Source organism: Typopeltis vanoorti, chromosome 21 (assembly GCF_054136105.1).
Source record: "Typopeltis vanoorti isolate ZY-2024b chromosome 21, IOZ_Tvanoo_1.0, whole genome shotgun sequence".
Taxonomy (NCBI): domain Eukaryota; kingdom Metazoa; phylum Arthropoda; class Arachnida; order Uropygi; family Thelyphonidae; genus Typopeltis; species Typopeltis vanoorti.
Genome location: NC_143569.1, coordinates 45419808 through 45435505, shown reverse-complemented (window position 1 = coordinate 45435505; position 15698 = coordinate 45419808). Strand labels below are relative to the sequence as shown.

The following is a 15698-nucleotide window of genomic DNA, read 5'->3' as shown; positions in this document are numbered from 1 at the left end:
GCCACTATGCTAACCGCGCTGACTCGTATAACACTGGAATTCCCCGCTTCCTATGCTCGGTCCGCGTGTTACTTAGATGCGACTGCGTGTTAGTACCACTTCCAGCCGACCTGCCGCTGGGGGGAGGGGGATATATTTTTGGCTGTAGAAGTTTATGTTCAAGAGGCCGGTTTGCTTGCTTTGTGGTATGAAAAACTCCAGATAAACTAGCGGAAAAAACCCTACTACCTGCCCCAAGACCGGCTAACTTAGCTATGTCTGAGGAAGATCCTCAAATTCCTCATGTCTTCGACGGGAATCGAACCTGGGACACTCCCTAGTCATATGGTTGCGAAGTGCAAAGCCACTATGCTAACCGCGCTGACTCGTATAACACTGGAATTACTAAGTGTGAAATATATATATATATATATATATATAGTTTTCTTCAATGCCACTATAGGAATATTTCATTGTATTCTTGTATACAAGAAAATTAAAATGAATGGAATTTCTAATTATGATTTTGTTATATATATACTGACCACTCAATTAGAAACTTCGAAGAAATCAGTGGTTTTCATATAGGCGTCTTCTTCAGTTTCATTCCCACTCAAGTTCTGTCCAAGGCCATTTTCTCCTCTAGCCCAGTCTTGTAGGTTTCCTCCCCCCTTCAAGCTGTCCAGCCATTGTTGTTAAGGTCTCTCCCTTACTACTTTTCGTATTGCAGATAATCCTGTTTAGAAGATTTCTATATGTTGTGCGGGTGTGAGCGAGAAGGCTATTTGCCAATTAGAACAATTTTTCCTAACTTTTTTTTTAGATAGTTTTCGTGTTAGTTGATCTTTGCCAGCGCAGTCAACGTAGTATTTTTGTGACTCCTTAAATAAAAATAAAACGGTAAGATTTGCACATTATATCAGACAATAATATATACCTGTTTGGGCTTAGAACCACTTGGCTGGAGTAGTTACCCCTTAACACACAGACACACTGCTCCCAAGAACTCATTAATAGCCTTGGGCCCATTGATCAGTGGATACCCGCTGCAACTTCCGATTTTCAAACAGTTAATTAGAACTAAAATAGCTTTGTTTGCTCCCTTCGGGGAATAAAATGCATTAGAATATTTATTTATGTGCTAAATTTCTTTTGCGATATATTATTATAAAAGAGAGTATAAAATGTCCAATCTCACAGTGTTTGATTTCATATCAGGTGCAATTATATTGCTCTCTTTGGAGATTCGACAAGTTCAGCGTGGGTCTTGAGTGTGTTTAATCCGACTACCAGATGGCGTTATTACTGCTTATCGATTATTGTAGTATCAATATGTCAAGATGTTTCACATGCATTGCATATGATTGAATACCAATTACATCGTGGTACCAGTAGGTCTGGAAATGCAACATTATCTAAAATACATAAATGATTCATAAACTCCAACAGTTCGAAGAATAATTGATAGCAATTCAAATTTTAACCAGCAAACAGTTAATTCAGAATAGATAAAAAGTCAAACAGTTAATAAGAATGAAGTTCGATGAATGAAATTTATCCATGAAAATCTTAATTGCGAAGCTTCCAGCTAATGTAATTTCAGTATATTAGTATTGATGTTTTAATCGGTGAGGTGCAGTTAAAAATCCTCTTTTTGTGTAAGTTCTGTTGTTGAAGATCTCATGAAATGTATCAGAGCAATTCCCTCTTTCTGTGAATGTATACATTCACAGAAGAGTAGCACTTTCATAACCAAATTAAAAATTACTTTATTTGACATATTTTCGCTATTATCTGTTTAAATACTTATCGAGTCATCAGGAGAATAATTTTAAACAGAACTGTAATTCTAATGGGTTTTACACCGTTTCTTATAAGGTAACTTTTTTAAAGTTTAAGAAAGATGATTAAGAATATATTGCGTTTTTATTAAATATAATATATCTTGCTATACATTAATTATAAAGGGGATATTTTTCATATTCTTAGATATTTATACGAAAACAAAATATAGTGAATGTAATCCATATCTCCTTGAACAGAATATGATATTTTACCAGTATTTCCATGAAAAGGTTTAAGGTATTTCCAAGATTATTGTGGTATAGGAAGACTTCTATTAATACTTCAACAGTCCGCTGCTGGGGCCATTCCCAGTCAGAAATGCCATCAATATGGGTTTGATTATCAATGGTTAACATAGCGTAATTCTTTGAATCAATAATTGCAGTCATGTTCATAGATACATCGTAACATCAATGTAGAGAAGAATGCAGGAAGATGACACGTTAAGATTGTCACTTCATTGTTGACACTGACCGTTAATCTGACCGTTTGTATTTTCCTGGTGAAGAATACGTGGATCAGGGTTATCGAAGACGATTTCTCCAAGAATCCTAGATATGTGTTTTCAGCAATAATCGCATTACCGACAGTGGTAAGAAATTGGCTTATTTCCGAGCAGTACTACAGGATGCCGGTGAACTGCGAAACATTATTCAAATGGCACAGCGAAATCCGCATGCTAGTTTCCGAAGACTTTTATCTAAACTTTCCAAATCTGAAAAGCGTTAAATATTGAAGGACTGAATCCGTACCATTTACCGAAATTCAACTTCATAAAAGTTGCGATATTTTTTGTTGGTTACAATTCTGCTGTTTGGTGCATACTCTCCGTCTCACTAGCATCGCTATATTACTCACTAGCTAGATTACTTGCTTTAATTCAGTTTATTGTTTTATGACAGTTCACAGAACAGCAGAATATTATTTTCGATGTTACATCTTCCTGCCACGAGAAATAACTAACTCGACCGATCGATCTGTAGTCCACAAAATTGGTCATCCGATTCATTTGGGTCTATTTTCATGTGTGTATGGGTTACATGTAAAACATTGTATATGTACACTGGTCTCCAAAACCTAAGGACGAACACTATGTCTGAAGATTACAACCGCAAATTCAGACGGATCAACTTGTGACAATTCGTATAACTCACGATTTCGATTAGAAAGCGGCAGAAGGCTCCGCTAAGCGAATTGTGTTGGAAGAAAGCTCTTTTCGTGAAGGAATAAAGTTGCAAACTTTGATGTAATATCTCAAAGACATTACATCAAAGTTTATAATGTCATCTTTGAGACATCTATATGATGTCTCAAAGACATCACACAGATTTCACGTGAGGAAGAATTATTGGAAAGTTTCAAGCAGGATGCAGACTTACTGATATTGACAGAGAGTTTGAAATCTCACACAGCGTTGTATCCAGGTCTGGGCAGCGGAATGTCTTACAGTCGTTTGGTAAGAGGTCGGTCTTGCTCAACCAGGACATGAAGGGAGACGTTTGGTTATAATAGCAAAATATAATCGATGCACCACAGAAGGTCAGCTTGCAAGTCCGCTCCATTCAAGCACAGGCACACGGATATCTCAGAAAACTGTGGCAAGACGTCTGCCACAAGTATGCCTATACTCCCGCAAGGCTTGCAGTCTGCGTCCTTTTATCTAGAGCTCATTGTAGAGCATGTTTTCAGTGGTGTCGTATCCATAAAAATTGGACAAGATACCAATGGACTAATCTCCTCTTTACAGAGGAGAGTCGTTTTAGTTTTTCCTCCGATTCTAGATGACACGACGTCATCCTGCAATCGTGCGAATGTTCTTGAAAGGGATACATACGACGGTGCTGTGGTCACAGTGTGGGGAGGTATTATGCTTAATGGATGCACCGAGCTACAAGTGCTGGAAAAGGAATTATGACCGGCGATCGATATTGCAACGAAGTTCTTCAACGTCTTGTTCGATTGTTCCTCGGTGCTGTAGGCAAACAATTCATTTTTATGGATGACAATGCCGCACCACATCGTATATGAGCAGTGGAGATACATTGTCATCCATAAAAATGAATTGTTTGCCTACAGCACCGAGGAACAATCGAACAAGACGTTGAAGAACTTCGTTGCAATATCGATCGCCGGTCATAATTCTCTGGAGACGAGGATAATAATCGAATCGGGTGGCCAGCACGCTCCTATATAACACGTTTGGGATATAATAGAGTCGCATTGCTGCTCGAAATTCTTCTTCAAGGAAACAAACCAGGCCTTATCCTTGCTGCGAAGGAGGAGTGGGCCAGTTTGCCTTAAGAACTCCTGAATAACTACGTCCTTAGGAAATTTTTAACTTTACAATGATTTAATTTGTAGGAAATTTCTAACAGATATTTGTGTAATGTAATTTATTAGTATACTGGCAAGAAATGTATGGATACCAGTGCACCAACGCAAAGGTGACAAAAGATAGCAAAGAATTCAGAGAAATTTCAATGTCAAGAGTTATTGCCTCAGTTCGTGAGATTACCCTTTGAATAGCTGTATAACTTAGTTTAAAATAAGCTTTAGGTGAACTATAAAATACGATCTGTCTTTCGATAAATCTTGTGTCCAAAGATGACTGATATACTCAGAGACACCAGGGCTATTTGTACAACATACAGCACAATAAATAATGCGTTATAATACCTCTAAATGTTTTCACCATTATATATGTAATTCATATTTAACTGTTAGTTTTTTGTCATTCATTCGTTTTACCAAAAACTGTTTTAATTATCCAAACAGTTATTTAAATTATATCAAAGCAGGGATATAAGCTAGCTAGAAACAATAGATAATTGAGAATTGTGAATTAATCACATATTTTACTAAAGCTAATGAGGATTATAACTACATATTTCTCTATTTAGAACTAAGAGTTTCTTAGGAAGTTTTACAACAAGAAAGCTCTGTAGCTCAGATATAAAGGTTGCATCCGCCTACTATAAATCGCAGAGACGCCTCATGTATAGCTCATATTCTACAAAATGCTATCAGAAGCGCTTTCAAAGAGTAGTCAAGATAGTTCGCTCATCCCAAAGACAATGTTCTTTATCAAAAACACTTCGGGTTCATACAAGTTCTTTCGCTCATGCAGCAAAGCCTTCACAGATCAGAATGGAAAATGTTTTGAAATTCGATAAAGCATGAACATCAAGGGGATATCGAACATAAAAGGAAGGATAAACTGCTACATTTTCACAGAACACTACGATATGGACGGGAATCCGCCTTGATGCCTAATCTAGACGAAAATCTCCTATGACGGCCTTTAAAAGAAACTGATGTCACACGCTCTCAATGTACTGTTAGTAAGAAATATTGCCAATATCTTACATGATATTTGGAATCCTCTCATACGAGCATGAAACACATCCAGGCTGTTACCATGCTAGCAACCATCTAAAAGTTATGCGTTGCCGTGAAATGGTTAAATCTAACACGCTGGTTGTTTCACATTTTAATATGTACTGCAAGGTTTGAATTTTTTTTTTTTTTCTTAATTATTATATATAGTTTTTCGTCTAGTTTTTATCTTAGTAATTTTAAACAATATAGCCGGTCTTATAAATGTTTCTAGCACATGACTCCTATCACAATTGCGTCTCGTGTAATAAATAAAAGTTGAATCCACACTAGTCTTGAGTTAACTTTCTAAATGCATGATAATACAGAAACTTTAAAATCAAGGAATAAATATTTCTAATTTCAAAAACTGATAATCATTCAAAATATGGAACCATAATACAGAACTACATTATGGTTAATAATAGTGTTTACTGATTTGCAGTAAATCATAGCATTTTTATTGTAAGATCAACCCGCTAACGCCTTTTATTCTACAGAGGGAGTAGGCGAGAGTGTTTTCTCCCTATTTAATTTTTGGAGACTGAGGGAAGCAGGCAAACATCCACCGTCAGCCAACTAGAGATAGCTGTACCAATGCTATCACTAATTCTAAATGGTATCCGGTGAAGAGAGGGGAGACAAGTGTCCCCATCTCGTGGTCCTTAATGCTAGCTATTGTTGCCAGGGGAGGAAAAAACCTGCTTCCCATGGTAGAGATTGACTTCTTCAGACACCTATGGTAGAAAAGGTTTGAAATGTTCCTGTAATCGGCAATGAGAATCGAAGTAAAAAAAAATCTTTCTTCAGGTTGCTTAGAGCTTTGAACGCAAACGCCACTTACAGAGGCCTTTTCCTTGAATTATTTTATGAATGTGTATTTCAGTACCCTTACAACAATGGATGAAGGACGGTATTTTGCGATTGTTTTTCTTTAAAAATGAATAGTATGAAGCAATGCACGAGTATTGACAAGGAAACTTCAAAAGTACACAATTCTGACTTTAAAAAAAAAGCAACTTTTTCCTATTCATTGTCGTTCATCCCACAAGACAAGACTATCGAAAATAGATTCAGCTATGTCCAAAATGGCATTGCTAGTGAAGGAAATCAGCGAGCAGTGGGAAAGGTTATACCTTGGTTATACATGTATTCAGAGTATTAATACATATTAATGATATACTTGAATTTTAAAAATACTAGTATTATTTTCAAGCTTCCATGGAGTCCAAAGACTCATATACATTTTTAATCGAATTGCTGTTAGTCAAGTGTTATTTATAAAATAATTCACTTACCACATCCATACTCATCGGCTCCAATGTCTCCCCGGCGACAATCATTACGGTCATCACAAATGTATTCCGCAGAAATGCAGCGATTGCTGTGTGCACAAAAGATGCTGACATCGGGATCGCAGAAAGCCACTCCTGAAATTAATAAAGATAGAATTTGCAAATTAAATTATGAAGATATCTATAGAGATCAAGCAGTATTGCTCATAAAGAACGACAGTGATGAACAACAAGTAAATAGAAGCAAAAAGGCAGTTTTTATCATATTAAATTTGCAGAGGTTACTGGTGGTTTTAGTTTTCGCAATGTTGAATTCCTATTTTCCTAAGTGTCGTCTGTGATATTCATTATCGATTTTAATAAGAATGTCAAAGTGATTGCTTATTACTAATAAAAGTATTTTGGAATAATTATTTTGCTAGAATGATATTCTCTGAGTGAATAAATAAGCAGATTAGACGACTGTTAATTGCATAAATGCATCAATCAACACTGGTCATTTGACATTTTAGCTTTCAATTATCAGTAGAATGTTTAGTTAAAATATTAAACGTGTTCTTATTAAAAAAATAAAATGGTGAAATAAATTCATCTAAAAGATTTCGTTTGAAAATTTGATTATCCTAATAAATTTTTATTTTTCTAATAAAAAAATAAGTAATTTTTGTTTAGGTATAGTTATAATAGTATAATAGTTATAATAGTATAACTATATCTAAACTATTATTATTATATATTCAATTGATATTAAAGATTAAGAAAATCTGTCATATGCGATGCGCAGGGAATTAACTTTTTTTGTTCATTTGAAAGTTTTAAATAAACATAGAGAAAGGAATTCCTTACAAAATATTACAAATTACACTAAAAAGTATTATAGTGCTGTACTAGAATGTTAAAAAGTAAATAGCAAAAATAAATAGCTGAACGTAAAAACAAAACAAAAAAAAAAGCTTTGAAAACGCCTCTGTAGGAAAAGTCGTCGAAAAGCAGTGTCCTACAGTTGCTGCTGTATACTGTGAAGAAAATTACAGGAAAAAAAGCTTTCAAAATATGCCACTTTAATTCCTGGTGGTCATTGCAAGTAAACATTCTTCAGGAAATTCTTTAGCAGTCAACATATACAGAGTGATAAAGTGAAATATTCCTCAGTGACTTTCGCTTTGGCATTATTTCAACCTTCATCGCACATACTTAACCAACTTTTTAGGCTTTCTATTATTTCAGAAATGCGTGATGTGCGTAACTATAAATACCGTAACCTAAACATATTTAAAATAGACTGATTAGCATAGGATCTCGCACATAATTTATTTCATTATACTCAACGTGATTGTGGGTAATAAATACAAAACATACTTTTGGAATAAACAAAAGCATTAATAAGTGAATAAAAAGATCATAAAAAATAAATTGAATAAGTTATTGGAGAAGAAAATCAGTATTTAAATTATATTAAAAATCATATAAAATATAATACATTAAGGAATATTTGGAGCATCTAAATTAGAAAATAATTTAAGTTTTTAAAATTAATCCAGAAGGAAATATTATAGTAGTTTGAGCATTTATAGGAGACTATTATTATTGTGTCTTAAAATTTTCCTACTCACAAAACGTTAACACTGAGATGTTGAAAGAAGCTTTTTCTCAATACGAGAAAGAAACGAAGTGAGCCAAGTACAGAATTTTGACATTGCCACAACAACCAAGAATTCTTTCTCATACATTTTCCTTTCATTAAACATAAATACTTATATAATAAAAGTCAGTAAACCGCGTGTCACAAACGCAGTTGGGAATAAATGTTTTTCAGTAGTAAAAAAAAAAAATTGTTTCGTGTATATTGAACTGTTACTGAATCTTTATTGAGAACCATTTTTCTATACATTTAAACACTATCCGTTTTTATGTGTAAAAATAAAAATATACTTTTTTTATGTGCAAAAATATTGCAATTGCAACTGTGAAACTTCACAGGTTTTGCAACTAACAATACGTACGACAATCCGAGTTTCGAACATTTCAACGCTTGCATTTTCTTATACTTCAAATCGTTGGTACTAAATCGTAGGAAGTAAGCGAGCCTTATATATATATAATATAATATAATAAGGACTGGCTTAAAGGGGCGAAGCAAGAATGCTTTTCATCTTCCCCGTTATCTGTAGAGGACAGTGTAGGGATAAGGTGTTATTGAGCTATTAAAGCTCTGATCATGGCAGGAGGATAACAGCAATAGCGGAGCCTCAGTTAGAACTTCATTGGCTACAGCATTGCCATCCGTTACCCTCCAAGGGTATTGGATTGAATGAATCAATCACCGCATCTCACGGTCGATTGATTCACCCGAAGTAAGCGAGCCTTATCCTTATAAGGACTGGCTTAAAGGGGCGAAGCAAGAATGCTTTTCATCTTCCCCGTTATCTGTAGAGGACAGTGTAGGAATAAGGTGGTATTGAGCAATTAAATTAAAGCTCTGATCATGGCAGGAGGGTAACAGCAATAGCCGAGCCTCAGTTAAAACTTCACTGGCTACAGCATTGCCATCCATTACCCTCCAAGGGTATTGGATTGAATGAATCCGAAGTAAGCGAGCAATATAGAAGTCTATTATTTAGAATCTACAGATGCAAGATATTTTATGGTGTCTTTTATAAAATCGGTTTTCGTCTTTCCTGAATGATTCTGATAATAAAAGAAGTGTAGCCAAGTATATACAAGGAATATTGCCAAGATTTATTTTTGGAAAACGTATTGCAAGAACGATATTTTCCATCCCTTTGTTTAAGAAAGAGGAAAGTGTACTGAGCAGGGGTATTTTTTTGCAACATGGAAGATTTTATTGGCTGAATTTTATACTATAAAAAATATTAATCTTTAAAGCTTTAAAAGAGGTGCTTTAGCATATGAAGTACTTTTCTTCTAGCTACATTTGCACCTTTGCTGAATATTTCTTTGCGAGGTTTCCTCAGGCACATATTTTGGAAATAAAACTAGCATACTAGCATAGTAATTTCGAAAAACGAATACTTTATAAAGATGGACATAAGTAGTGCTGATGCTCGGGGGCTAAACTTTAATATAATCTAAATTTGAAAAAAAAAATGAAGTGGGAATTATGAAAATCCTTTTTTCAGAGTTTCTAGGGAATCATAAACAGCATCACTTAATAGATATAAATTATTTACACACTCATAAATAATTTTAAATTGAAAAAATAATTTAGTAAGTTATTTTTCTTAATATTATATTTTGACATTATTTAACCTTACAGTATGCAGTTTTCGGAATCGGAATATTAAAAAAAAATGTAACGGTATTTATTTTGGCCACAAACTTACTGTGCTGTAATGATAATTAAAAGCCAACACTATCTGATGATGACCTCATTTTCAAACTACAGTGAAGAATTTATTTAATGAATAGCAAATGTATAGCAAAATAAATATCCTAGAGAGCACACGGCGTTTATTTTCGCATTAATTATCCTTCCCTCGCAGTGCAACTTACCTCGAGTCTCTTAGCCAGCTGAAGTTACTTCGATCCATCATAAGTAATTTGCGGTCGGCACTTTGTACTCAGGTATTGTTTCTTTTCTTTGCTTATCCACAGGGTATCTATTAGTAAACACTAAGGGAAAACACACGCCATACTTAAAGCACATACTAATGGAATAAGCTTAGTTCTACTTTACCGTCAATAAGGTAGTAACGATGTTGACACCCTTCTTCGTCTTCGCACGTCTCAGAGCAGTCGCAAACAGCATCGCATACGTTAGCTTTAGAAATACATCTCGAGTTTGCACAACGAAATTCCTCGCTTGTGCAGTCTCGACCTGGAAATAATAGTTTGTTATTTGTTTGGGATTTGAGGCATGATAAAAAGATTATAATGAATAACTAATTATTCTACTTCATCAGTGAAAGTATTTCATTTAATGGATGTAAAGGGCTGTATGAAAAGCGATACAACAAATAAAGCGCATACAATTCACGAAATTTAAAGCGTTCCACTAAGTCGAACCTGAAAAGAAGCAAACAGAAAAAAAAAAAATTTCGTCCTTGTAAATTATCATACTTTATGAATACGTGCGCAAGCGTTGTACTCAACGTTTTAGTGACTTTATATACTGTACTGTTATATAATGTTTTTAGCCAACATTGTTCTCTAACTTACAATGTTGTTTCCTGGCAAGTACTCTCTCAAATTTACAATATTTTATCTTCATTTAAATTTTGTAATGTAAAATCAAAGATTCCTTGTCTGTCATAAGCAGCCATTACCTAAATTTAACTTTCAACATGTAGTTATTTCAGGTTATGGAGATTATTTTTGAAAATTATTCAATAATTATTCCTTTTATAGTAATCATTATCTCTAACGTTAATCTTATAGATAGCTCTAAAATGGTGTGGAAAGTATTTATATAAAAAAACTGAAAATAATAGGAAATTATTTTAAAGTTTTTAAAAATAAAATAACTTATAATATTTGCGTAGACTTTTTATAATCAATATCAAAGTATATCATAAATATAAACCTGATCTTAGAATTTGAAAATATTTACTCTTATCTATTTTAACTTTTAACAGCGGTATGTTAATTACAATGAAAATCTGATGGTGTTAAAAAGACAACATGAGATATTTTAAATTCATATATATATATATATATATATATATATATATATATATATATATATATATATATATATATATATATATATATATATATATATATATATATATAATAAAGCAGAAAAACTGTTTCTTCAGCTTCTTTAAGTAACGAATAAATGTTCTTTCGAGTAGTTTTTCTTTTACATCATAAATTATAAATATAAATATAAATATTTTATTTACATACTTATAAGGACTGGCTTAAAGGGGCTAAGCAAGAATGCTTTTCATATTCCCCGTTATCTGAGGACAGTGTAGGGATAAGGTGTTATTGAGCTATTTAAGCTGTGATCATGGCAGGAGGGTAACAGCAATAGCCGAACCTCAGTTAGAATTTCATTGGCTACAGCATTGCCATATTTAAAGGTAAAGCCGTCTCTAAAAATTCGGACGATCCCTAGGCCACTCAATCGTGGGCGAAAGACCGTCAATCTCAGCGTTGGCTCCACTCAGTGAGGGCCTTCCACTCACACGCCACCACCGAGCTGAACCACTCATATTTCGAAGAAAAGCATTCACCGACAAAACCCCTCAGCGGGCCGTGCCGGAGAACACTTTCCCCGGAGACTCAAATTGCTCACTTAAGGCAAAAACCTTAAGAGAGCGAACTCATAACCCTCGAATCTCAGCGTCCCAGGGGGTCACAGCAACAGCCGAGCCTCAGTTAGAACTTCATTGGCTACAGCATTGCCATCCATTACCCTCCAAGGGTCTTAAATATATATTTTTTGTTTATATGTTATGTATATTTTATGATCATTATAATGCATTTTGTATAATAGTTATCAGATCAAATGCTAGGTATGATACATATTTTTATTATATTCAATGAATTTCAGTATAAAAAAAAACATTGCCAGGTTAAATAAGTGACAAAATAAAGATAATCAGTAAAAAATTTTAGGAAAATGTGAAATAACGTTTTCTAAAGGAATTTAAATATCACTTAAAAAGATGAATTTTTCAACATCGTAATGATCAATAGGAATTCAAAAAGTATTCAAAAATAAGTAAATAAAACGAATTAATGATTATAATAATCAGCTGTAAAGAAAATGAGATTAAAAAACCACAACTTTATATACAGCATATAATATTTGCTAATTTTCATAAACCTTGAATAATATCAAATCTACTAGTTTTATTAATGCATCATGTTTACAGAGTATACACACTATACACCATATTTTAAATAGGATAGTATTTGTTTTAAAAAAAAAAAAAAAATTTTTTTAGGCGGAGTGGTGTATGCTAATACCAAAAGCCGTACAAAGAATTTTAGAGGCATGCTATCACAAGTAAAAGATAAATTATTTTAATTTCAAGAGCAGCAGAACTTGAAAAGTAAATGAAAATAAAAAAAAATGGGAACAGAACTCGTTTAGATAATGGATATGCACGAAAAATTAAAACGCTTTTATTTCCATTCTCTCTACTTTTGAGCGGTCTGTAAATTACCGTGCAAGAATGTGTTGCAGATTGAGCTACTTTTATTCCCTTAACGTCTTTAATAATATATGATTTTATTTTCGTTCGTGTATATACAAATTACTTAGAATGAGTTTTTCTAGGTCTCTTCCTTAATACAAAGGAGATTTACCTATTTCATAAGTAGTGTTTGTCACAAGTGACAAATTACGATACAGTAAATGTTGGGAACAGATACCGCAAAATTCTTCGAGATAGAACAATTAAGATGTTACAACGTATCTCATTATAGCGAAAGAGGAAAGCGATATTAAGTGTAAGATGAAGAACAGAATGACTGAGACAACCGAAGAGTTTCATATGTAGAATGAGTGAATACACCTAGACATTTATTTAAAGAAAGAAATAAAAACACCAAACAAACTGATTACATCAGAGTATAATAAGGGATTTGAAATAAAGAAATGTTAGGACGGAAAATATTAATAAATCCTATACAAGACATAAGACAAAAGAGAGAATAAGATTTATAAATATGAGCATTAGAAATCATACGGGAATTGAATACAAACTAGCAGAACCATTAAAGATCAAATAAAATAGAATAAAAATGATACAATGAAAATAGAATAAAAATAGTATAATACATTTGATCCACATATCAATCCAGGCAGTATACACCATATTGTCAAAAATGTGAATAAACTTTAGTGTCCCACAAATTCGTTATTTTAAGAACCCTCAATCCAGCCTTGGAGCAGTTTTAGAGTTAAAATCACTATCTTGTTACTAAATCTTGTCACTGAATACTGATAAACGAACGCAGGTATTTGATCATTCTTCCACGAAAATGTCCTTCTGTAGTAACGTTGGACGTGTTCATGTTGCCGTCGTCCATATCCAACTAGGTCCATTTGAGTTGAAACGTGTGTGCATCGTGATTCAGCACTCCATACCGATGCTCAACAATCACCTGTCCAATCATGGTGAGCTCTCACCAGGCGAGTGAACTCGGCCATTTTGTGAAGTGATGTTTTGCTTGTATTTGCAATAGTAGACCTTCCATGAAATGGAGAGCAGTGACTAATGTCCTGAATTAGTTGAAAGAACGTAAAAGGTTGCATATTCATGACAGAAGAAACCCGTAACCATTATCAGAAACTCCTGATAATGGTTACGGGTTTCTTTTCCTTTCATTTATCTGGTTTGCTCACCGTCTTCACTTGGTTTTTGGTGCCAAGGAAAAAGGAACCTTTAAATCAAGAGCCTGGAATAAGGAATATAACCCAGATTTGACATTCGTCTCCACTGATAGTGTAAATCAGTCTCTACAGCCTTTCAGACATATTCTTGAGGTTTTACGAAATAGCCAGCACCGTCCCATCTTTATGGAATTAGGAGCCCAAATTCCAGTGATAACATCATTTCCTAGACCAAGATAGAATTTCCAAAAAGCTGACTGGGAAAAACTTCACTGCAGATCTAGACGCACGCCTTAGAAGAATCCCCCCAACTTACAAAACCTATACACGGTTCACAGGAGTAGTTATAGCGGTGGCAAAAATACACATTCCTCGGGGCTACCGAAAAGAATACGTGCCTGGATGGACCAATGAAAGCGAATCTCTGTATCGGAAATTCCTTGAAAGTAAGGATCCTTAGATAGGAGAACTGCTCCATAGTCTCAAGGCTGCTCGTAGGGAAAAGTGGATTCAAATAACTGAAAACATAGATTTCACACACTCCAGCAGAACAGCCTGGTCGCTACTTAAAAGCTTGGTTCAAGCCCCTCTGTACCAAAGAAATCACCTCTTATCGATCCGAATCAGATAGCTGATCATATTGTTTCGCTTTCTAGAGCTACGATAGATTAAGAACATACTAAAGAGGTAAAACGCAAACTAAAGGCTGTGAAGTCTGTAACTCAAAAGAATCAACAATTCTCTTTGTCTTTTTCCCGTGAGGAAATATTCGGTGCTTCAAAATATCAAAATGGGGAAGGCTCCTGAATTGGACAATATTCACAATGAATTCCTGACGCACTGTGGACCTTATTAGATTGTGGCTGGCTAAGGTCATTCAAGTATATCGTTAGATATACTTGAAAGTGGCTGCGTTCCTAAAGAATTTAAAAGGACAAAAATCATTGCTGTGTTAAAACCAGGTAAGTCAGCAGACAAAACTGAAAGCTATCGCCCCATAGCCCTTTTAAGTGCAACCTACAAATTGTTGGAGAGACTAATATCGAACAGGATCAGTGATAAAATTTCGGAACATGTTTCAATAGAACAAGCAGAGTTCAGAAGAGATCGCAGCTGCACAGATCAAGTTCTCAGCTTAACAACCTACATTGAAGAAGGATTTCAAAGACGCCTGAAGATTACTGCAATCTTTATTGACTTAACAGCGGCTTACGATACTGTTCAGAGGGAGGGACTCATATATAAATTTCTTAAGGTCATCCCATGTAAAATATTGGGACATCTAAACAACTTACTCTGTGATCGATATTTCAGGGTAGTCACCAAAGGAAGCATCAGTAAACAGAATGCTTAAGAATGGATTACCTCAGGACTCAGTGCTCGCACCACTGCTTTTTAGCCATTACATCGCAGATATTCCTGAAACAGCCAGCAGGAAGTTTGCTTATACAGATGATCTAGCTTTGGCGATCAGCGACAAATCTATCAAAAGAACTGAAGAAATATTGACAAATGATCTGTCGGCTTTATGGCAGTTCTATAAAAATGGAGATTAACACCAAATTCTGGTAAAACCGAATGTTCTTTCTTTCACCTGAACAATAGTCTTATAAATCAAAAACCAGAGATATATGCTGATGGAACATTAATTTCGTTTATTCCGACACCTAAATATCTGGGAATAACTCTGGATAGAACTCTGACATAATAAACAGCATATGATTAATATCGCTGCTAAAGTTCGCACCAGAAATAACATAGTTCAGAAGCTTTGTGGTACTATATGGGACTCAAGTCCCACAACTCTGCGATGCACTGCAATGGGTCTAGTTTGCAGTGCAGCAGAGTATGGTGCTCCTGTCTGGCTCAATAGTTACCATGTCAATAAACTA

At 34.5% G+C, this 15698-nt stretch overlaps 1 protein-coding gene across 1 annotated transcript in view; it reads right to left on the bottom strand.

The window, feature by feature from the left end:
- Positions 1 to 13502, bottom strand: part of LOC150094817 (uncharacterized) — a 44658-nt gene extending 31156 nt beyond the window's left edge. Inside the window, exons 1-3 of the mRNA XM_090411669.1 lie at positions 13415 to 13502; positions 10192 to 10332; positions 6498 to 6629 (exon numbers count right to left, since the gene is read on the bottom strand). Of these exons, the coding sequence (XP_090267795.1) occupies positions 6498 to 6629; positions 10192 to 10332; positions 13415 to 13502 (361 nt within the window). The remainder of the gene's footprint in view (positions 1 to 6497; positions 6630 to 10191; positions 10333 to 13414) is intronic.
- Between the last annotated feature and the right edge of the window lie 2196 nt (positions 13503 to 15698).